Source organism: Diplodia corticola, assembly GCF_001883845.1.
Source record: "Diplodia corticola strain CBS 112549 chromosome Unknown scaffold44, whole genome shotgun sequence".
Taxonomy (NCBI): Eukaryota; Fungi; Ascomycota; class Dothideomycetes; order Botryosphaeriales; family Botryosphaeriaceae; genus Diplodia; species Diplodia corticola.
The window spans coordinates 61,554-83,045 of NW_017971523.1; the positions used below are offsets into that span (position 1 = coordinate 61,554).

Consider the following 21,492-nt stretch of genomic DNA (forward strand, 5'->3'; position numbering starts at 1 on the left):
CGGGGCGGTAGTTAAATCCTGGTTGTTAGCATACAGAAGACATATACGACAAGGGAAGCAAATGTCATTACACGGTACGACAGAGACCAAGGACCGGCTCTTGCCATACTGCACGCGGGACTGCAAGCGGTTGAAGCTAGAAAAACAAGAAGCATGAACGACAAAGAGCGCGAGACCGGGGGGCGCGGTGCTTTCATATAGGTAGAAGACATCTTCCTGACGGGCCTAATGCAAGACTGCCCCTCGACAGAGCCAAGCTGCCATCCCATTCGACAGAAGCCTAGCATAAGTGAGCCAGAAGACGGCACAGGGAGCACAGGCGACGAGTTGGGGCGCGGGACGGGTGGGAGTGGGGCGCGGGCGGGGTCGAGAAGCCTGCGGTCGAGATGGAAGACGTATGCGACTGTTTCAGCGGCGGAGCTGGAGCTGGAGCTGGAGCTGGAGCTGGAGCTGGAGCTGGAGCTGGATCGCTCCAGACGCTGGAGGGAGGGAAGGGAGCAGAAGCCGAGCGTCTTTGTCCCCAAGGAGAGATGGTCGTGACGTAGGCTTCCCGGGCTGCGAACCTGTGCGGACGGATCCGGAACACGGTGCAGGTCCATCCAGGTCGGTTTTATTATATTAGCCTCCGCAACGGGCTACGCTGTGGCTCATCACCCGCCCTGCGACCATGGAGTTGGCTCTGCGCGAGACAAGGGCCCGCATTCGGGTTCGGACGCACGCCGACTGGGGAGACGGAAGTCGTGGCCTACCGCGAAGTCGTGGCCGGGGCTGCATTGGCGTCGTTGGCGTCGCTGGCGTCGTCACCGCCGAGCTCTGACTACCTACCTAGTTTGCGGCAGCTGCTGCGGTCTTCCCGACCACCCCACCCACAGCTCCCCGCAACGCTGCGTGGAGTGAGCCGGCTCGTCGCTGCGCCGCCTCACGACCATGCTGACCGCCTTCATTGCTCGACCCGTCGTCGAGTTCCGCCAGCGCGACAAGTCCAAAATCGACTCCATCCTCGCCTATGGTATGCCCGTCTGCGGCCACTGCCACTCTTGCTGACCGAGACAGGCGATCGCCTGCTGGTCGGCCTTAGCACCGGCTGTCTGCGCATCTACCGCCTCAACGAGCTGAACGACGAGCCCGAGCCCGACCCCGCCGAGGATGGCGATGACCCGCCCCGCCCGCGGCAGAAGCCCGCCGACCTGCTGCGCGAGGTCGAGAAGTTCTCCCGCCGCCCCGTCCAGCAGCTGGCCATGATCAAGGAGTCGAGCATCCTGGTGTCGTTGAGCGACAACTACGTCTCCATCTACGACTTGCAGACCTACGAGCTGCAGGAGCGCCTCGAGAAGACCAAGGGTGCCGCCACCTTCGCCGTCACCTCCAACATCGTCAAGGACCCTGCCACCGGCATTCCCTCCATCGTCTCGCGTCTCGCCGTCGCCGTCAAGCGGAGGATCATACTGTGGGCATGGCAGGACATGGAGCTCTCCGAGGACACGGCTGAAATCACCCTGGTGTCCACCGTCAAGTCGCTCACATGGGCAACAGGCACCAGTATTGTTGCTGGAATGGATCCCGGCTTCGTCATGGTCGACATTGAGTCCCAGGAGGTCACGGACATCGTGAAGCCCAGTTCCTTGAGCGATTCTGCCGCCCAGCAGCTCAACCGCTTCGGTGCCGTCAACACTTCTGGCATGAGTTACATGGCCATGGGGAGCTGGGTGCCCAAGCCCATGGCAACAAGGCTGGGTGACTCCGAGATGCTGCTTGCCAAGGATGTCAACAGTCTGTTCATTGATACTGCGGGCAAAGCTTTGGAAAAGCGCCAGATTCCGTGGACCGTGGCACCCGAGGCCATTGGATACTCCTATCCCTACATGCTGGCTTTGCAGCCTCCTGCAAAGGGTGCTCTCGAAGTTCGCAATCCAGATACATTGAACTTGCTCCAGACCATCAACATTCCCAGCGCAGCCTTCCTCCACGTCCCTCAGCCCAACATCAGCCTGGCCCATGCCGGCAAGGGCTTCCTCGTTGCTAGTGATAGGTGTATTTGGCGCATGGGTGCTCTTCACTACGAAGAGCAAATCGACGAACTTGTAGCCAACGGCCGCTATGACGAAGCTGTCAGTCTCCTGAACATGCTGGAAGACACTCTACTCAAGGACAAAGAGGGCCGCATCCGAGAAGTGCAGATCCTCAAGGCGCAGAATCTGTTTCAACAGAGACGCTACCGCGAGGCCATGGACCTCTTTTCGGATGCCGTTGCCCAGCCCGAGAAAGTCATCGCCCTTTATCCGAAATCCATCGCTGGCGATCTTTCTACTGTCGAAGAGCCTAGGGATAGCGATGCCGAGGCCGACCCTGAAGACGACGAAGAGGCCGCCCCGGCCGAAAAACACTCTGGCAACACCCTTACTAGAGCAATGTTTGGAAGGCTGGTGGCCGAACAGAAAAAGACGGTAGACTCCGATACTGCATCTGTCCGTTCCTTCAAGGCAGACAGTGATACGGCAAGTGTCAAGGGCAAGAAGTCGGCTGACAACCTTGGCGAGGAGGATAAACCACTGCGTAAGTGCTGGTATGCTCCGCGGAATCCTCAGGGGTACATGCTCACATAAATGCAGAAGGCAAAGACTTGATCGTAGCAGTCACTGCACTTTTTGGCTTCCTGGCACAGACTCGTGCGCAGCTCCAGAAGTTCATCAACTACGATGGTACGCTCAAACAACCTCTTCCGCCCAAGGAGCAGCAGAAGGAAAACTACAAGCCTCCGTTCGCTCAATTCATCCTTCTCCCGGAAGACTCGGAGGAGATTGGCTGGTCTGAACGACTGCATAAAGTGGCGCGCATCACGGATACGACTCTGTTCCGCGCATACATGCTTGCGAGGCCCGGAATGGCCGGTCCTTTGTTCCGTCTCGACAACTTCTGCGATCCTGAAGTGGTCCGGGAGAAGTTGTATGAGAGTGGTCGATACACGGATCTCATCGACTTTTTGCACGGTAAGAAGATGCACCACGAAGCTTTGGAGTTGCTCGAGAAATTTGGAAAAGACGAGGATGGCGCAGATGTCACGCCTGCACTTCGTGGCCCGCAAAGAACCATAGCGTATCTTCAGCAATTACCACCTGACCTGATTGACTTGATTCTGGAATACGCGGACTGGCCCGTTCGCGCTGATCCCGAAAAGGGAATGGAGATATTCCTTGCGGACACGGAGAATGCGGAGACTCTGCCCCGGGACCGCGTGCTGGACTTTTTGCACGCAATCGATATAAGGCTGTCTGTCCGATACTTGGAACACGTTATCAACGAGCTTGGTGACCGGACACCTGATTTCCACCAGCGGCTGGTCGATGAATATCTCGACCGACTGCTCAAGGCGAGAGAAGGCGAGGCGTTTGAAAGCGAGGAAGAACACAAAGAATGGCGGGAGAAGCTGGAGGTGTTCTTGAGGAATAGCCACCAGTACAATAAAGCCAGAATCTTCCGAGCCCTCCCACAAGACGGTAAGCGTGGTACGTGCCGGCGTTCGAGGCAGATGCTAACGCAAGAACGCAGTGCCGGACTTCTACGAGTCACGTGCAATTGTTCTCAGCAAAATGGGCCAACACAAGCAAGCCCTGCAGATCTATGTCTTCCAGCTTGAAGATTACAACAAGGCGGAAGTGTATGCATCAAACGAGCCCCCTCTCCATGATTCCTACTAACTTGATCCAGATACTGTAACCATGTTTATCTTACCGCCTCCCAACAACCGACTTTCGTCACACCATCCAGTCGACCGCAGTCCCGCCACCAGGGCGTTTCACAACAACAAGATCCAGAGGATTCCGAGCCATCAATCTATCACACCCTCCTCTCGCTTTACCTTACTCCGCCTCCCCCCCACAAAGCAAACTGGGAGCCGGCGCTCTCCCTCCTTTCCAAGCACGGCGCTCGTCTGCCGGCGTCATCAACGCTAGAGCTTATTCCATCGGTGCTCCCGATCAAGGACCTGGAATCCTACTTCTGCGGCCGCATTCGCAGCGCCAACAGCGTGATGAACGAGGAGCGCATTGTGTCTCAATTGCGTGGGGTGGAGAAACTCGGGGTCGAGACAGCTCTACTGCTAGGTACCGGACCGTCAGGAGTGGTGGGTGGAAAGAATAGAAGGGTAGTCATTGGGGAGGACAGGCATTGCAGGGTCTGTGGAAAGCGGTTCGGGAACAGTGCAATCAGAGTATATCCTGACGGTACGGTTGTCCATTACGGTTGCTTCAATCGCGCGGGCTCTGTGCTTGGGCCCAAGAGAGGCAGCGATGCGGGTTTCGGGAAGTTGGAGATGGGGATCCGCCGGTGGGATACCTTTGGCTAAGCCGGTGCACGAGCTATGCATGCGTGGTTTGATGGTTCAGGTTAGAGTTCGATATACCCTTCACGGCTGGGTTCGGTTATTGCCCGGCATACGTTTGTACACTACAAGTCAGGATACACAAGAGCTTCCCCATGTAAGCATGTTGTTGTTGTTGTTGTTGTTGTTGTTGTTATACTTCTGTATCATAGTAAGTGCCCTCATCTCTCCTTTCGCCGTTTTCTGCCCACCGTTCCAGGACTTGACGCTTGACTCGAGCATGTTGCTTGATGATTTGACGATAGTTGCGTACCAAGTCCAGACGCTGATGGCGTGAATATGTGCCCGAACTGGCTCAGCTGCGTCCCGAACCGATGCCTCTGTCCCGAAAACTCGGCATATCGGTTTTCTCCAAACTGCTGCCATTGTGGCAGGCTTTGCGCGGCGGTCGCGCCATGGCCGCCGAGCACCGAGCTGTCCTGTGCCATCCACCCATCATCCGCCGGCAAGAGATAGCCGTCGGCATCGAACAAAGGGCCGTGCTCGCTCCCCTCCCTTTTGACCAGCTCGGGCCTGTCGTACAGAGACTGGCCCCCGAATGCGTCCTCGGCCCAGCCCGGATCCCACGGGGCGACGTTGCCGCCGCCGCCGCCGCCGCCGCCCGACGCGTGTTGGGCGTGGGGGGTGAAGTCGTCGGCTTTGACGCCGCCAAAGGAATCCCCCCCGTCCGGGCACCCCGCCGCCGCCGCCGCCGCCCCCAGCGAGACGTGTCGCGCGTGCATCATGGGCATGGGCGCGTCGGGCTCGTGCTTGAGGGGGCCGTTGGGCAGCTGGATGCGGCCGCGGGGACCGTCCAGCGCGCCGTATCCATATGGGGGCGGGAAGAAGCGCGCAGGCTGGTCCTGTTGGGGATCTTGCGAGAGGTGATGATGATGATGATGATGATGATGATTATGATGATGGGAAGTGAAGCTGAACTGGTAGTCGCTGAGGTCTTGTTCGGACTTGATGGTGCCCATCCGGCCCCCGGGTGCCGTCGTCCAGGAGGCGCCTGGGGGGTCTGGTATGCCCGGGGTTGTTGATGTTGTTGTTGTTCTTGTTTTTGGTGGTTGCGCAGTCGTGGACTGGTGACTCGCCGTTGTCGGCGACCAATACTCCGCAGCCGGAGTCTTGACGTGTCCCACCGCTGGATGAGATGATCTGGGATTTCGATCAGCTTTTTTTTTAGCTGCACGGCAAGTGGGCAACACATACTCTTTCTTCTGTTGTGCTTTGCGGAGGTTGATGGCCATCATCCTCCACGTCATGTTCTCCATGCGCTCAGCATCGGGCACGTTGGACTGATTCCGGTAGAATTTCCACATGTCTATTCCCATCGGATCTTCTTTCTGGAGCTCGTCGACGTCGCTCTCTTCGTTCTTCTTCAGCTCTGGAAACACAGTGTCTTCAAGAACGTCATCGCAAGTGTGGTGATGTGATGGAGAAGATGGATCATGGCTGCTGGCCAGCGTGCTGGCAGGGGTCAAAGAAGGGGTGTGGAAAGCGTCGTTTCCGCACAGGTAAGAGGCTTGTCTGGAGTGCGTTGTGGTGGCCATGACTGCGGTGGTGGGCCTTTTTCCTTGTAGATGCCGAGCTTGACTCGTTCCACCAAGTAATTCCCAGCCCTCACACTATCTAAACGGCCGATAGGCCGGGGATACAAGAGCGTGGAGTGGACGGGGGCTGCTGGCCGCTCTGGCAAAGCGCGAGCAAAGCTGCGGGAAGGGCAAAGACGGCGCCAGGAGATGGAGAGCTACAGGACAAGCAGTCGGCAGATTGTGGGGTAGAGGTAGAGCCTAAATAAGGCGTGATGTTCGGAGTGACTTGGCTGGAGTAACGCTAGCCGGCCGTGCAATTGCGCAAAAGGTTTCCATTGCGTAAGTGTTTCGCTGGCGCCATTGAGCCGCCCACGTGCGTGATGGGACGCGCAGGATTGCCGGCTGCGCCGGGTGGGCCAGAAACACATGGCACAGGACGTTGGGTATATGTTGTCTCCATCCATCTCGTAGGTACAAGGTTCATACATTAAGTAACGCTAGACTTTTCCGATACGAATTACCAGTAACTCCTCCTGCTATGCTGAAAAAACACACATATTGCTGACGCCGCTGATCAGCCATCAAAGCTGCTCCATGCCCGGATGACGCTCCCGTACTTCCAGAAAAGCAGCGGAGCGGGAATGCCCAGAACGACGGAAACAGCGCCCAGGATGCTTCCACCGACACCGTATCCTAGGGACTTGAACAGGTAAGGAACGAACAGCGGGAATCCAAAGGCAGCGAGCGACCGCAGGAAGCCCGACGCGGCCGAGGCCGAGGCCGAGTACTGCGCGTAGCAGTCGACAATGTACGTCGAGATGCACTGGTAGGAAATCATGCTGCCGCAGGCAAAGAGCGCGGCTCCAATCTGCATCAGGCGTGTCAGCATTGGTCAGGAGGAGGAGGAGAGAGCGGAGGGGGGCCTTACGTTCGGCACGAGCCAGAAACACTGCGCCTGCGCCGACCACGCGTACAGGAAAACACCGCATGGGCTGATGATGGATGCCGGCACCATCATCGGGATGCGGAACTCGGGCGGGCCGGGCTTGTCTGGAGTGCCGCTGCGCTTTTGGAGGCGCCTGTAGATGGCGTCCATCATAGGGCCGCAGATCTGGGCGCCGATGAGCGAGCCGACGGCCAGCGAAATGTAGTTCAAGCTGGCAACGCCCTTGGGCATGCCGTACTTTCCTTCCCACAGAGAGGGGAAGCTGGAGATCAGCAGGTACAGCATGCCGTAGTTGTATGCTTGGTAGAGGGCGAGCAGCTGGACGATGGGCTGGGTCGCGAGCAGCCGCCACGGCCTGGTCAGGGAGATGGCGAGCAGCTTGGGCAGGGTGCGGTCGTCGCGCTCCCATTGGGTGCGGAGGCTGGCGTTTCCGGTCTTTGCGCGGAGGGCGCGGGCCTTGAGGAGGAGGATGCGGGGAGCGTATGTCTCGCGGAGGAAGAAGAGGCCGAGGGTTTGGATGAAGAGGTTGAAGAGGGTGATGGACCAGAAGGTCCACCTCCAGGTGGTGTACTGCGAGATGAAGCCACCGGCTGGCTTGGGTCAGCACTTGGCCTCCCTGTGGAGTGGACCGACTTACCGATGGGACCCAGAGCAGGCCCGAGAACAGGCGCGAGCTGATAGATGCTGAATCCCTTGCCTCGCTCAGAAGGAAGCCAGCAATCAGAAAGTACTCCTGCACCCATCTTCGGCGGGTTAGCATCAAGTGGTAGCCAAGGGACGGCGGCTGCACTTACTCCGAGCATGGCGCTGCCGCCAAAGCCAGAAATGAAACGGAAGGCCGTGATCTGAGCTCGCGACTGGGAGAAGCCACAGGCGGTGTTGAAGAGGATGAAGACGGCATTGCCGGTACGAATGATCCAAGAACGCCCCCATATCTCGGAGCACGGAGACAAGACGAAGGAGCCGAACGAGTATGCCAACAGGAAGATGGAAAGAACCATTTGGAGCTGGAAGCCGTCGGGAATGTGCAGCTCAGTCCCGATAGCATCCAGGGCCGGGGCGGCCATGGAAGAAGAAAGAGGCGAGACGAAGGCGAATGCGGAGACGATCATGGTCGTCTGGTGTCGGTCAGCACCGGCCGGCCAGCAGCTCTGGGATGGAAACTTACGGCCCACTTTCGCGACTGGGTCCAGTTCTTGGGGTTTTCCGGGTCATTAGGGCCGTCCCAAGTGACCTGTTGATTTTGTCAGCACGTCGACGAAGAAAATGCGGTGATGGGAGGAGCTTACCAAGTTTGAATCTTCCTTCTCCTCGGACTCGGAAGCCGAGCCGGTGTTGTCGATGCTCTGACATTCTACGTCGGGCTGCTGCTTCTCCTTCACATCGCTGACATCGGTGGTGGACGAAGTTCTCGAGTCTGAAAAGAGCGACGGCACGACCAAACCAGTCTGTGCGGACATGTTGAAGAACAAAAAAGCGAAGGAATAATGATTGACGGCGCGCGACCAAAACCCAAATCCACTTGACGGGACAGCACTGAGGAAGGCGAGGGCTTTTTGTACATGTTGCAGGCTTCCAGGCCTACTCGCGCCTCGGCCCTTTCCGCTATAATCGAGATGGTGGCTTCGGTGTCTCCCGCGGCAAAGGTGGTGGCTTGGGCTGGTGGTTGAAGCTTAGCTGGAGGCCCAAGCACCCCGAAACAGTAGTCGAAAACGGAAGGGGGGAAAAAAAGGTGCCATTGATGCAGAGCACCGAGCCGAGCTCGGAAGGAACTGGATGGAGGCGGGCGAGTGGATGCTCGTGAATGGGCATCAGTCAAGAGCAAAAGAGACTGCTCGGTGGTAGTTTGCAGCTCCCGAGGCCTGACGGGCAGCTCGACGGGAACGTGACCGGAAACAAGCCTTATGGAGTAGCGTGTAAAATATGAAGCAGTGTCTGGTTACTGGATGCGGCAACTGCCACGTCGGCTCAGGGACCAGAGTCTGGACAAAATGATTGCGCCCAAGCGCCGTCTCACCCCGCGCCAGCACGCCAGCACACCAGCACACTAGCATTTCTCCTGCCACCTAAAAAAAAAAAAAAAAAGACGGCTTTGTTGCACGGGTCTGCCCGACGGCATTTTGAACGAAGTGCTGCGAGCATCCGTGTGGAGAGGTGGCGAGGGCCAGATGATTGGCCGCGGATCGAGGGTGGAGGTGGGTGGAGGTGCACGATTGCGGAGTTGGGCGCGAGGGGCTGACCGCTTCGGAACCCGAGCACGCGACAGGATCCTGAGAAAAGAAGCAGCCAGCCCAGCCACACTTACCAAATAGATTCATATTGCGGCTGAGTACGGGTGAAGGCGCCGCCCGTGGCTTGCCCCTGACGGGGAAGACGGCCGCAGCCTAGCCGAGCTGGCGTCACCCCCGGCCTACAACACACACGCTTTTCACGGAGCGCCCGCTTTCCACATCGTTCCCTCAAATAACGCCAGAGCACAGTGCGTGGAGTGGGCGTCAAACGGCTCGAGGGGCGGAGCGCCCTTCCAACAGGGACGCGTCACTTGCGGCCGCCTGCGAACATCCAACGTAGCAAGTCCGAATGCGCTCATCGTCGTAAACTCTGTCTTCTGGTGCATGGCATCTTCCGACCGCTTTCAATCAAGACATATCAATTGCTTCTGCTAATTAGACGCTGGAAACAGAAAAAGGAAACATCGACTACAAGCTGCTGACATAGTCGTCCGAAGTCACCTCCCCAATCGTGGTGGTGACGTTGAAGCTGGAGATGGTCGGGCCGGAGCTGACGCCGTACAGACTGTACAAGGCGGCGTAGAAGACCTGGTCGGTGCCCTTCTGGGCCGACGACGGCATGGTGACGGTCAGGTTGAGGTTCTGGCCCTGGTTGGACAGCGCCGGGCCCAGGTACTGGGACCCGACGACCTGGCCGATGTAGCCCTCGTGCCCGGGCGGCGTGTCGATGCCGAAGGCGATGGCGACATCGTAGACGGTCTGGATGTAGATCTCGTTGATCATGATGGCAGTGAAGGTGTCGCCCGGCGCAATGGTCGACGGCACTTTGACGCCGATGAGGCGGGCAGACGCTCCGAGCACCGGAAGCGCCGCGGCGAGGACGGTGGCGGCGCGCATTTTTCGACGATTTCTTTGCAGAGGACGGGGCGCGAGACTGAGTGATGATGATGGTGGAAGCAAACTACAGCGCACCTCTCTCTTGGGTTTTATACCCGCGCAGGACGCAGGTGCTACAGCATTGGTAGTACTGCGATGCCGGAAGCCGGTAGTGCCTCTGCACATACGAGCTCGCTCCAGTGCCGGCAGGGTTGCATCGCGCCTGGACGAGGTTCCTAGACATCTGATGTCTTCACCTGCGTCTCCCAGGAACCGGTGTTGCTATTTTGGGGGCATTTCCGGTGAGCTGGGTCCTGCGGGGTAACGGATTGGCTGCCAGGTGTTAGCTCGTGCACGCGCCGGCTGTAACCTCTCGCAAGAGGATCGCAGAAACGAGACTCTGTCAGCAAGTGTCTCACGGTACACGAGCTGATTTTTGGGATGATGATTTTGGGATGATGACAACTGTGCGCCTTGACGAGCCGAGGCCTTGGCAGCCGGCCAGCCGCTTGTGGCTGCCCGCCGCTGCTTATCGACTCAGTAAGCAGCTACTTATCTATAATCTATTCTCCGATACGCAGCCGTTCTGCCTCTGCGTTTAAATGCCCCCTCGCCGCCGTTCCCCAGTGCACGCTGCTTCTCTCCCGCCACCATGGACATGGCCCCGACGGAGAAGAACGTGATGCCCGCCGAGCAAGCCGTTGGCTATGATGGCTGGGGCGACACCACCAGCGACGTGCGCGACATGCAGCGCCTGGGGAAGAAGCAGGAGTTCCAGGTGTGCCAAACCCACCCTCCTCCCTCCTCCCCACTCGCTCAGCTCGCCTGACCAATCCCGCAGCGGAACTTCGGCTTTCTCTCGACTCTCGGATTCGTCTCCATCTACATGGCCACCTGGGAGTTCGTCCTAGTGTATGAACCCTTGCAATTAACACGCCGGCCCCGCCGCCCTCTGCTCTGTTGACCACTCCATGCCAGCTCTCTCTCCGCCGGCTTCATCAACGGAGGCTTTGCCGGCCTCTTCTGGACCTTCATCGGCACCGTCATCTGCTACGCCACCATTGTCGCCTCGCTGGCCGAGATGGAGAGCATGGCCCCGACCAGCGGCGGCCAGTATCATTGGGTCTCCGAGTTCGCCCCCGCCCAGCACCAGAAGTTCCTGAGCTACGCCGCCGGCTGGATGTCGACGCTGGGATGGCTGGCGAGCTTCGCCTCCAGCTGCTTCGTCGTCACCACACTCATCGACATCTGCGCCGAGGTCATCGACCCAGACTTTGCCTTCACCAACTGGCAGGCAACCCTCCTCATGCTCGCCTTCATCGTCATCACCATCTTCTTCAACACCATCGGCGCCGCTTCGCTGCCCATGCTGGAGACGGCCTCTCTGTTTGCCCATGTGCTCGGCTTCTTCGTCGTCGTCGTAGTGTGCTGGGCCATGTGCCGCCCCTTGAACCCGGCCAGTGACGTCTTCTTCACCTTCGTGAACAGCGGCGGATGGAGCAACGTGGGAACCGCCTGCCTGATCAGCCAAGTCACCGTCATGTACTGCAACCTGGGATCCGACAGCATTGTCCACATCTGTAAGTCGCCGCTGCCGCATGGGCAAAGCCTAGCTGACCATCCGTAGCTGAAGAAGTCGAGGATGCGTCTTGGATCGTCCCCCGCGCCATGTGGTGGTCCTATGTCATCAACGTCCTACTCGGCATCGTCATGCTCATCACCATGCTTTTCTGCATCGGTCCGCTCGAGGCCACGCTGGAAGCCGATGCCCCCTACCTGAACCTCTTTGTCAACACGGGCTCGACCGGCGTTGCCCTGTTCCTGACCATCCTCCTCCTGCTGCTCATCTTCGCCGGCAACATCACCACCCTGGCCACCGTCTCGCGAGAGCTGTGGGCTTTCTCAAGGGACAAGGGATTCCCCTGCTCGGCCTGGATTTCGCATGTACGTCCAATCCTCGCCGCCTCGCGCTTCGCGCCACTGACGTGCTGTCCGCCCAGATGAACCGCAAGTACGACATCCCCTTCAACTCGGTCTACCTCTCCTCGGTTGGCGCCGGCGTCCTGTGTTTGGTGAACCTCGGCTCCACCCTCGCCTTCAACATCATCGTCTCGCTCTCCCTCCTCGCCCTGCTTTCGACATACATGCTGTCCATCGGCTGTGTCCTGCTCCGCCGCATCAGGGGCGACGAGCTCCCGCCCGCGCGTTGGAGCCTCGGCCGGCTCGGCCTCCCCGTCAACGCCTTCGCCTTCTGCTACTCGCTGTTCGTCATCGTCTTCAGCTGCTTCCCGACCTCGACGCCGGTGACGACGGCCGACGCCAACTGGGCCCCGGCCATCTGGGCCGGCGTCATCGCCATCAGCGCCGGCACCTACGTCGTGCACGGGAAGCAGCATTTCACCCCGCCCGTCATCTTCGTCGAAGGCAGGCGGACGGCGGGGGTTGGGATCCAAGCAAGTTCGTAGCAGTGTGAAGTTTTCTTTCTTTTTGACGATTCCTACATATACTACCATCCATCCATCCATCCATCATCGCCGCCTTTTTCCCAACCAAAAAAAAAAAATCAAATCAAACACACACCCCCGCAATCCGTCCCCGCATAGACGCCCAGCGCCGAGTTGGGGTCCGCGATGGTCTGGAACAGGTCGGTGCTGCAGTCCGGGTCGGTGATCTCGGTGCACAGGCCCGAGTCGTAGCTGTAGGTCCACGCGGTGCAGTCGCTGTTGTCGTCGCACAGCTTGCCGCAGTCGACCCACGACGCCGTCGGCGTCACGACGGTCCCGTCGGCGCTGCCGCAGTTGCCCGTCCACCCGCACAGCACGTTGTACCCGCACTGGCACGCGCCCAGGCCCGCGTACAGCCCTTCCACGCACCCCGCTTGCTGGACGGGGGCCCCTGGGGCGGGCGGCGGCGGCGGCGGCGGCGGCGGCGGAGCGAAGCCCGTCGGCTGAGCTGGGAGGTTGGAGGGCGCCGCGGGCTGAGCTGGAAGGTTGGAGGGGAAGCTCCCTGCAGGCTGAGATGGGACGTTGATGGGCAAGCCTACGGGCTGGGACGGGACGTTCTGAGACGAGGGCGGTGGGCCGGGAGGCGGCGGCGGCGGCGCAGCAGGCGGCCCGACGGAGCTTCCGAGTTGCGGTGGAGCGGCCGCAGAGGGCGGAAGGGGAGGTGGCGCTGCTGAAGCCGAGGGGCGGACGAGGACGTTTGGTGACGTTGAGGAGGAGGAGGAGGAGGAGGAGGAGGAGGAAGAAGAGGTGGTGGATGGTCTGGGCAACTGCACCGGGAGGGTCGACGTCCTCAGGGTCGAGGAAGTCGAAGAAGTCCTGATGCTGGTTGTAGAGGTCCTCGCTGTGGACGAGGTTCGGCCGGTCTACAAGGAGATTTGTTTCAGCCCCCTGATGAGGAAAAAGGAAGGATGCATCGGGGTAACGGGGGGCAAAACTTACAGGCCCAAGTGTGACTCTCGTAGTGACCGTCTTGGTCACGGTATCGACTATGCACCCGCAGACGCCCTGCACCCACGCGCTCCTGCTCTGCTGGTTCATGAGGTCGTAGTAGAACTGCCCCCGGGATGCGGAGGTCCCCTGCCTCTTGTAGCGGTGCGGCTCATGGTCCTCATCAGGGCGAGGCTTGTTGTGGGACCCGATGTTGGCGAAGACGTGAGTCGGGGCAGCGCGCTTCTGCTGAAGGCGGATGGTCTGTGTGGCGACAACTGTGGTCGTGGGAGCCCCATACCTCGAAGCGCACCATACCTTGGCCGGTTGGTAGTCGTCAATCCAGTCGGCAATCTGTGCGTATTGGGGCGCACAGGTTTGGGCCGATACGCTGGCAGCATAGAGGCCACCCAAAGCAAGCACGAGCGAAGAGCGGCGCATCGTTGTACGGAAGATGATGAGAAATGATGTGAGTGTGCGATACCGAAGTGCTTGTGATGCTGCAGCAACAAAGCTGGATCCTTGGCGACTCTTATACCATTTGGGAGAGCAAGCAAAAGTACCAAGGCAATTCCACAGCCTCTTCGATTGAAAAAGATACGTCACAGATCTAGATGCACTGCGGCTCTGATTCCCAGGGGCTATCCGTTGGCGTTTCCGCATGCAAAACCCCCTTAACACCTCTCCCCAGGGTTCGCACCATGTACATCCAATGAAAATGGAGTAAGCATGCGTTAGTAGTAGTATCAGCCAGGAGTACACCAGGCGCGATATGGACCCAACACTGTGGCTCGGCCGGTTGCGGAAATTCTCTATCGATAGTAGTGAGGAAGAGGAGGAAAAGGACGCTGCTGAATTCGCGCTTCCGCATCCAGATGGCAACGATCTACAACCCAGCAAGACTCAAAAGGAGACAATAGTGCATAGAAGAGAGGAGCTACCTCCGTCAAGCGATTGGTTTTTGGCACCCTCGGGCAGGAACGAACCCCTTCAAAACCAGGTGAACGGATCATGCCACCGAGCGGACCTTCAGTCGTGAGAAATCACTCAAGGCTTCACCTGTAGTGTGTAAAGGTTTCTTGTGGATGAAATTAGAACATGGGAGGGCAGCCACGTGTGACAAAGAGCCGGCACGCAAAGCCCACCTGTTGTTTCTATCGAAATCTCTGTATGTCATTGGATTAGGGTATTATTCCCGCGTGGGCCACCATATCCGTGACCCAGGACTCGGATCGCCCTTCCTGATCTCGACCAATCAACTGCCATCAAATGACGCACCCGACGACATTATTACCAGCCGGCACACTACTTGTTGGCCGACGATACCACATTTGGCAATTCCACTAGTTTTCCGGAACGGGCGCCGGCCACTTGGCTCTCCAGCGCGAGCCCCAGATCTGGGTGGGGACGACGCCGATGACGGCGGCGCCGGCGATGACGGCCGCCTGGCAGCCGAAGGTGACGGCGGGCCCGTTGAGATGCACCCAGTCGAGCTGGAAGTAGAGCACCGTGAAGCCGCCGACGACGCGCCAGAAGTTGATCCAGGCCGCCGCCAGTGCCGCGTGGTGCGGGAAGCAGTCGAGCACGTAGGCCGAGATGGCCGTCATGCCGCCCAGCGTCGCGAAGCAGGTCATCCCCTGGTGTGTGTGTGTCAGTGGCTGTGACTTTTCTGCCGGCAGGGGGGAGGGGAGAGACGCTTACCCATCCGAACGCGAGGCCGACCCAGCTCAGGTGGTGCTGCAGCGTCTCGCCGAAGAGGACCAGGCCGCACACGCCGATCATGACGGGGATGTAGACGCCGTTCAGGCGGTTCTCTGGGAGATGCGTGCCGCCGTGACGCTTCATGTAGCGGGCCGCGATGAAGTCGTTGAACCAGTGGCCCCAGAGCTCGGCCACAATGGTCCCGATCATGGGGGCGAAGTGAATCATTGCCAGCGAGACGTAGGAGAAGCCGTAGCCGCCGGCCTGGGGAGGCGGCAGAACGAACTGCGAGATTGTGGATACGAGGCCGATGGTCCACATGGTGAGGGGCATTACGAAGAGAGCGGCTGCATTGGCCGTCAGCTGGACATGTTGTGTGTCATCAGCGAAATACGTGCGTCCACTTACTGGGAGCGAACAGGTATGGTCTGGCAAGCAAAGAGTATTGATGCTTCGTCACAGTCCACAGGCCCGGCCGGCCTCTCACGCGTGCGCCTTCAATCCCGAGCAGCGAAGAAACATGAGAGACAACAGACCTATCCCGGGGCTTCTCTGACACGTTTCTTTCGTAGAGGGTCTCATCACCGAGGAAAACAACCATCAGCAGACTCAGACCGTAGAAGCCGGCAAGCACGCCAAAGTCTTCGCGCCACTTGAGCTTCGTGATGATCAGACTGGAGAAGAAGGGTCCCAGGTATGGCCCAATCAGGAAGGATGCAGCCCAGATGTTGATCTTCCGAGCCCGCTCGTGGAAGAAGAACATGTCGTGGATCATGGAGAGACCGATGACCTGAGGCGCGGCACCGAAGAACCCCTGGAGCGTACGCATCGCCGTGAAGGAGGCATAGCTGTCGGCGAAAGTGGCCCCAATAGTCACTATGAGTGAGAGGAGCTGAGACCAGAACAGAACAGGAAGCCTGACAGGGAAAGTCAGTGAACCGTATGGCGACATGGGGCGCTTTCCTTACCGTCCGTAACGCTGGCACAGGGGTACGGCCAGGATACCGCCGGGTCCTTGCAAGAATATGCCGGGGCTCATGGATTGAGAAACTGCCTGTACAGACATATGCCTGCGGAACCACATTAGCTGCGCGCCTGGAAGTAGAGAAGGCAGCCACCCACCATTCTGGAGCTTGCAGTTGAAATACGACAGAGCCCCACGTCAAAGCCCAGTCGGACAGAAGGCAGCCGGGGATCAAAGCACATAGTACAACATGCTTCTTCGTCCAGCTCCAATTCAGGGGATCATCTGGGTTTGACGAAGGCTGAGGGACCAGTACGGTTCCATCCTTGGCGAGCACAAGCTCCTCGGAATTGGAGGTCGACAGGCCGCGCTCGAGCTCAGAGGGCGCGGGCGCACTGAGTCTGGCTGCCGCTTGCTTCTCCAGTGACGAAGCCATGACGAAAAGGGGATGGTGCAAGGAAAGACTCGGAGCCGAGAGGGATGCTTGCTGCGGTGCCTCAGACGCAATCCACCCGGGGCTGTGCAAAGATTATGTATGAGAAGAGCAAAGGCCGGACTTGATGGCATCAGTCATGCCTGGAATAAATAGACGAGCCAGATAAGAAAACTCAAAAGCCATTCGAGCCTGGGCAAGTCACCATCGGAGTTGGGGAGCCAAAGGCTTGTCTTGCAGTGTGTTAACCAAAAACGTCCAGATGCTCTCTACAACACGCCTATCAGGATCCCACATGAAAGTGTCGGTTGAAGGAGAGACCGAAGTGTCGGAAACGATCAACGCTCCAGGTCAGTCGATGAAGCCTATCACCGCCCGCAAGACTGATTTGGCTGACGCTGACTGTATCCGAAGGTGTGTTGTCCCGCTGGGAGGCGCCGTGCACCATGCAAGAAAGGATGATTAAGCCATGGACCGCAACCTTAAGCGAAGGGGTGTCGGTTTCCCGGCGGCAAGTGGCGAGCGAGCGGCATGGCAATAATAATACGACGAGAAGGCGGTTCGGTTCTCCAACGCCAAGTGGTCGAGGACGGTCGAGCATGTCATATCATGTGTGTATGTGGCTAGATTGCAGGCCGACTATTGGATTTGCAGTTGCTGTAAGGTTGAGAGAGCAGCTACACAGGCATCGTGACGGGCTCGGGTTGTTGGGGCCGATCTTGAGGTGGTTCAAGGTTCTCCGCAATCCGACCCTTTCGCCCTTCCCGCAGGCCAGCTCATTGAGCCAACCGGGATGCTGCCCGTCTGGTGTCCAACGCCACGTGTGGCACTGGCCTTCACTCATTCCCGAAGCAAGGGATTCCAGCCATCGGCTCTCTTGTTGTGCAAGCTTGTCACCCCTTGCTCCCCCTGTTGGCCCGGAAACGATCATCTAAACGTAAAGGATTCTTCATTATTGATCCTTGTGCGTCGCCATGGAATTAGCCGCAGCAGCAGGCTGCGACCGTGCGTCCCGTTTCATTATTCATCATTCGCACGTGTCCAGAGCTGCTCCTTTTTTTTCTTTTTTCTTTGTTTCCCCAAAGGGGCTGTCGGCTTATATCGGTCCCAATATTTAACTAGAGCTAAATGTGCCTTCTACCGACCACCGAAATCCGGGAACTTCTTCGGCTGAGATCATGTATTGAGCATGATACCACAGTCTACGCGCGCAAAAGGCAATTTCCAGGCGTCTGGCAACTTCTCCGGCTCAAGCGCAAGAATGCGCAAGCAGCCTTCACATTTGGTCGAAACGTCGGCTTTTTACATTGCGAGCAGCATATCGGCGCCTTCAACATCTTGAGCGGCGAAAGGGCCACGAGATGGTCTACCGCACGCGCCAGCCGTCTCATCTCAGCCAGGCTCACATCATCCCCTTGAAGCGGGGATCCTGGCCACGCGCAAAGTTGAAGGAGGAGAAGTAGAGTATCGCCAGGTCCATTTGGTGGGGGATATGGTGCTGACGTGTGGTGAGGGGAATATAGTAGGCTGACCAAGGAAAGCGGACCCCCACAGAAGTGTCCTAGTCTACAATCAGTCTAGTGCGGAGACCGAGCTGGCGATCTTATAGTGTTTATCTACATCTTATAGCTGGGAAGGCGTCGGCGACTTGGCGCCCTTCTTTCGCGCAGCTGTGATGCACATCACGGTGTTACCGCTCATTCTCTGATCATACCGCAAAGAGAAAAAGTGCAGCATGGGGCCCATCCACCGCATATCAACAACCTGGATGGTTTCGTTTGTTTCTTCCTCTGCCAACAAACCCATCGCAGGCTGACCTGACCATTGACGCGGACAGGCTTGAGACAAGATGTCTTCTTCAGGGCCAAGGCGTAAAAGGTCGACGATAAGCTCCCACCTATCGGACGAGGTGGAGACGAAAGCAGGTCATGGGGTGGGTGAAGTAGGTGTTTCATTGAGGAGCACTGTGCAGGTTGACCGGTGGTGCAAGGCAGCCGTGGGGAGAGGCAAAGTCAACCTTGCGGCGAACATCTTCCCCATGTGCGGCCGAGGGGGCAGTGCACGCAGTTCTAGATTGCCGGCGGCCAATCTGAAGCGGAAAGTGCTTCATGCGTCGGCGGATGGGCGAATAAACGATGGCCAGATGTATCAAAACGGCGCAGCCCATGATGTCAGCCAAGAGGCTCGTCAATGCGTTGAAGCTCTGCCGCCAGATGCTCGTCGACGGCTGCGAATATAACCATGGCCTCACCCAGCTGGGCTCTCGGTCGCACCCACGCGCACCCGTCCCACTGCGTTCCCAACAGCATTGCGCCAAGCCCCAGGACTGCGCGGCGGAACCCCATCGTGGCCTCTTGGAGGAAAAGATCAACACCTGCCCAGCCCCGAGATCTGATCCAAGCCTTTCTCTTTTCGCTTGCCCAAGCTTGAGCCCCGCCACCCGCCATGGCTTCCGACAAGATCGACAACGGCGCCGCCCCTGCCGGCGGAAGGCCCCGAGCCGGATCGGAGCACGAGAGCGTGCGGTCGATTGTGGGAGTCTTCGAACGGAGGGCGTCCGAGGCGTCGGAGCATGCGGCGGCCGCTGCAAACCTCCGTCGCGTGAGCGCCGCCCACACCCTGGTTGCCGTGCCTGCCAGTCCCGTCCACAGCCAGCCGCCAGACGCTGCTGCCGCTGCCGCTGCCGCTCCCGGGCCCAACGAGAAGCCGCCCCCGCAAAGCGTGCCTGCCTCCGTTGTTCGTGAGGCCGAGGAGCCCGCTCCCAGCTCGCCCAACTCGCCCAGCTCGCCCACCCAGCCCTCGGTCAACACCACCGAGACTACCAGTAAGCTGGCCAGCCCGGCGCCGCTCGTGCCGGCCGACGATGCCATGACGCGGGTGCGCGACGAGGAGGCGTCCGTCGGAATGGACGACCACTACGGCCCCGATCCCTACGGCCTGGCTGCACGCAAGAACGACGCCATGTCGCGCCCCGAGATCAAGGCGTCGCGCGGCCTGTGGAACCGCTCCCGCGCCCGCAAGGTCGAGTCGTTCTACGAGAAGCAGAACGAGCTGATTGACGAGCTGCTGCAGAGCGGCGACGAGGAGCGCCTGCACGCCGAGGACCAGGAGAAGAACGGCGCCAAGGTCAAGTTCGCCGTCAACGCCTCCTTCGCCGTCAACTTCTGCCTCTTCTGCATCCAGCTCTTCGCCGCCGTCACCACCGGCTCGCTGTCGCTGTTCGCCACCGCCGCCGACGCCTTCATGGACCTGGTGTCGTCCGTCGTGATGCTGGTCACGTCGCGCCTGGCCAACAAGCCCAACCCCGTCAAGTACCCCGTCGGCCGCCGCCGCATCGAGACGGTCGGCATCATCCTGTTCTGCGCCCTGATGACCACCGTCGCCGTCCAGCTGCTGGTCGAGTCGGCCCGCGCCCTGGGCGAGGGCGCCCGCACCGACGGCCATCTCAAGCTGGTGCCGCTGATCTGTGTTGCCCTGGCCATTGGCGCCAAGTTCGGCCTGTTCTGCTACTGCTTCGCCTTCCGCCGCTATCCTGCCGCCCACGTCTTCTTCATCGACCACCGCAACGACCTGGTCGTCAACGTCTTCGGCCTGACCATGTCCATCGTCGGCGAGCGCCTCGTCTGGTATCTCGACCCCGTCGGCGCCATGTGCATCGGCCTGCTCATCCTCTTCTCGTGGGTCTCGCAGGCCTTCGACCAAGTCTGGCTGCTCGTCGGCAAGTCGGCCTCGCGCGAGTTCATCAACAAGGTCATCTACGTCACCTTGACCCACGATCCGCGCATCAGCAAGGTTGACACGGTAAGTCTCCGTCCACCGCCACCAAAGTGACCCCCCCGGCTGATTTCCCCCCCCAAGTGCCGCGCCTACCACGCCGGCGAGCGGCTCTACGTCGAGGTCGACGTCGTCATGGACCCGGAGATCCGCCTGCGCGACTCGCACGACGTGAGCCAGGCCCTGCAGCGCAAGCTCGAGGGCCTGGCCGACGTCGAGCGCGCCTTCGTCCACGTCGACTATGAGCACGACCACAGTGTCCACGATGAGCACAAGCCGCTGTACGACCTCCAGCAGCCTCGTACCTTCAAGCAGATGCTGGCCGGCCTGATCCGTGGCGACTGAGAAAGCCATCGTTTCCCGCCGGTTGAGCAACCACCTGAGGATTATGAGCACAAATTGCCCACGGTATACCTGATGGATGATGACAACTCTTTACGAACCGCATTGTTTTAGTTTCGACCCTTAGATCTTCATCCCTGAAATGAAAGTCCTGCTCTTCGGGGGAGGCTCTGTTCGTCAGCTACCAGCTGGCGAGCAGAGGCTCCTGCATTCTCCCGAAAGCAGTCCTGACTGTGCCGCTCCACCCGTGCTAGTGGTGATTGTGATGATGGTATACCCATCCCGTGAAAGACCGTAATGTTCCAGCCCCGGGCTCGACAATCTTGTTTCGGGATCGTGCTGAGACTCGGCAAATACGCCAGAAAAAAAAGAAAAAAAAACAAAGAACGGGCCTTGTGGCGTTTCCCAAACGTGCAGTGCTACTGAAAATTTGACTGGCTCAAAAAGGTAAAAGAAATCGGTTGACACGCGGCCCGTTTTGCATCGTCTGCCGCGTGTGAACTCCACCATCACTCTTCACACGGACTTTACCTGCCCCTTGCTTCTGACTGGTCTAGGGGTAAGTAAGATGAACAAGCTGTCGCTGTATACTGGGTGTTGTTCCGACTATTCCTTGAACCGTCACAGGGATCGCTTCCCCACCCGTGCGTCGCGTGGATCTAGTGTAGCAGTAGAAGCAGCGAGAAAACCAATACCACCACACTTCACTTCTCTCAGGGTCAACCGAACATTGAGCAGAATACCCTGTTGTAAACCCAGATAGAAATTGCGGAAGACCCGGCTGCGGCTCGGTACGGCCCATATTCAGGGGCGTGCCCGTGTGCCACTGTGGCCGCGATTCTAGACCACAACCGGCCTCGCCCAACGAGACTAGCTGGAAGAGGATAGTACCACGTGCG

The 21,492-nt window shown here is 59.0% G+C and overlaps 8 protein-coding genes across 8 annotated transcripts; 3 read left to right on the plus strand and 5 right to left on the minus strand.

Moving 5' to 3' along the window:
• Nucleotides 1-927: 927 nt before the first annotated feature.
• BKCO1_4400016 (vacuolar morphogenesis protein) lies at nucleotides 928-4,342 on the plus strand (the record flags this gene model as incomplete). The annotated part of the gene is made up of 5 exons (XM_020276069.1): nucleotides 928-1,009; nucleotides 1,054-2,553; nucleotides 2,610-3,494; nucleotides 3,547-3,655; nucleotides 3,706-4,342. 5 exons carry the CDS (start codon nucleotides 928-930, stop codon nucleotides 4,340-4,342), a joined length of 3,213 nt encoding a protein of 1,070 aa, XP_020128025.1.
• A 197-nt stretch (nucleotides 4,343-4,539) lies between these two features.
• BKCO1_4400017 (nitrogen regulatory protein area) lies at nucleotides 4,540-5,913 on the minus strand (the record flags this gene model as incomplete). The annotated part of the gene is made up of 2 exons (XM_020276070.1): nucleotides 4,540-5,518; nucleotides 5,573-5,913. The coding sequence occupies 2 exons, from the start codon at nucleotides 5,911-5,913 to the stop codon at nucleotides 4,540-4,542; spliced, it is 1,320 nt and encodes a 439-aa protein (XP_020128026.1).
• Nucleotides 5,914-6,469: 556 nt separating this feature from the next.
• Nucleotides 6,470-8,301, minus strand: BKCO1_4400018 (mfs multidrug transporter; the record flags this gene model as incomplete). The annotated part of the gene is made up of 6 exons (XM_020276071.1): nucleotides 6,470-6,763; nucleotides 6,824-7,431; nucleotides 7,479-7,584; nucleotides 7,636-7,959; nucleotides 8,010-8,075; nucleotides 8,131-8,301. 6 exons carry the CDS (start codon nucleotides 8,299-8,301, stop codon nucleotides 6,470-6,472), a joined length of 1,569 nt encoding a protein of 522 aa, XP_020128049.1.
• Nucleotides 8,302-9,540: 1,239 nt separating this feature from the next.
• Nucleotides 9,541-9,969, minus strand: BKCO1_4400019 (signal peptide-containing protein; the record flags this gene model as incomplete). Its single annotated transcript, XM_020276072.1, has 1 exon — nucleotides 9,541-9,969. One exon carries the CDS (start codon nucleotides 9,967-9,969, stop codon nucleotides 9,541-9,543), a length of 429 nt encoding a protein of 142 aa, XP_020128050.1.
• Nucleotides 9,970-10,600: 631 nt separating this feature from the next.
• On the plus strand, nucleotides 10,601-12,413 carry BKCO1_4400020 (amino acid transporter; the record flags this gene model as incomplete). The annotated part of the gene is made up of 5 exons (XM_020276074.1): nucleotides 10,601-10,726; nucleotides 10,790-10,860; nucleotides 10,927-11,528; nucleotides 11,576-11,892; nucleotides 11,949-12,413. 5 exons carry the CDS (start codon nucleotides 10,601-10,603, stop codon nucleotides 12,411-12,413), a joined length of 1,581 nt encoding a protein of 526 aa, XP_020128071.1.
• A 98-nt stretch (nucleotides 12,414-12,511) lies between these two features.
• On the minus strand, nucleotides 12,512-13,820 carry BKCO1_4400021 (uncharacterized protein; the record flags this gene model as incomplete). Its single annotated transcript, XM_020276075.1, has 3 exons — nucleotides 12,512-12,930; nucleotides 12,992-13,340; nucleotides 13,392-13,820. The coding sequence occupies 3 exons, from the start codon at nucleotides 13,818-13,820 to the stop codon at nucleotides 12,512-12,514; spliced, it is 1,197 nt and encodes a 398-aa protein (XP_020128070.1).
• A 902-nt stretch (nucleotides 13,821-14,722) lies between these two features.
• BKCO1_4400022 (mfs transporter) lies at nucleotides 14,723-16,480 on the minus strand (the record flags this gene model as incomplete). Its single annotated transcript, XM_020276076.1, has 5 exons — nucleotides 14,723-15,016; nucleotides 15,081-15,427; nucleotides 15,489-15,997; nucleotides 16,049-16,150; nucleotides 16,203-16,480. 5 exons carry the CDS (start codon nucleotides 16,478-16,480, stop codon nucleotides 14,723-14,725), a joined length of 1,530 nt encoding a protein of 509 aa, XP_020128073.1.
• A 2,442-nt stretch (nucleotides 16,481-18,922) lies between these two features.
• Nucleotides 18,923-20,596, plus strand: BKCO1_4400023 (cation diffusion facilitator 1; the record flags this gene model as incomplete). Its single annotated transcript, XM_020276077.1, has 2 exons — nucleotides 18,923-20,278; nucleotides 20,336-20,596. 2 exons carry the CDS (start codon nucleotides 18,923-18,925, stop codon nucleotides 20,594-20,596), a joined length of 1,617 nt encoding a protein of 538 aa, XP_020128072.1.
• Between the last annotated feature and the right edge of the window lie 896 nt (nucleotides 20,597-21,492).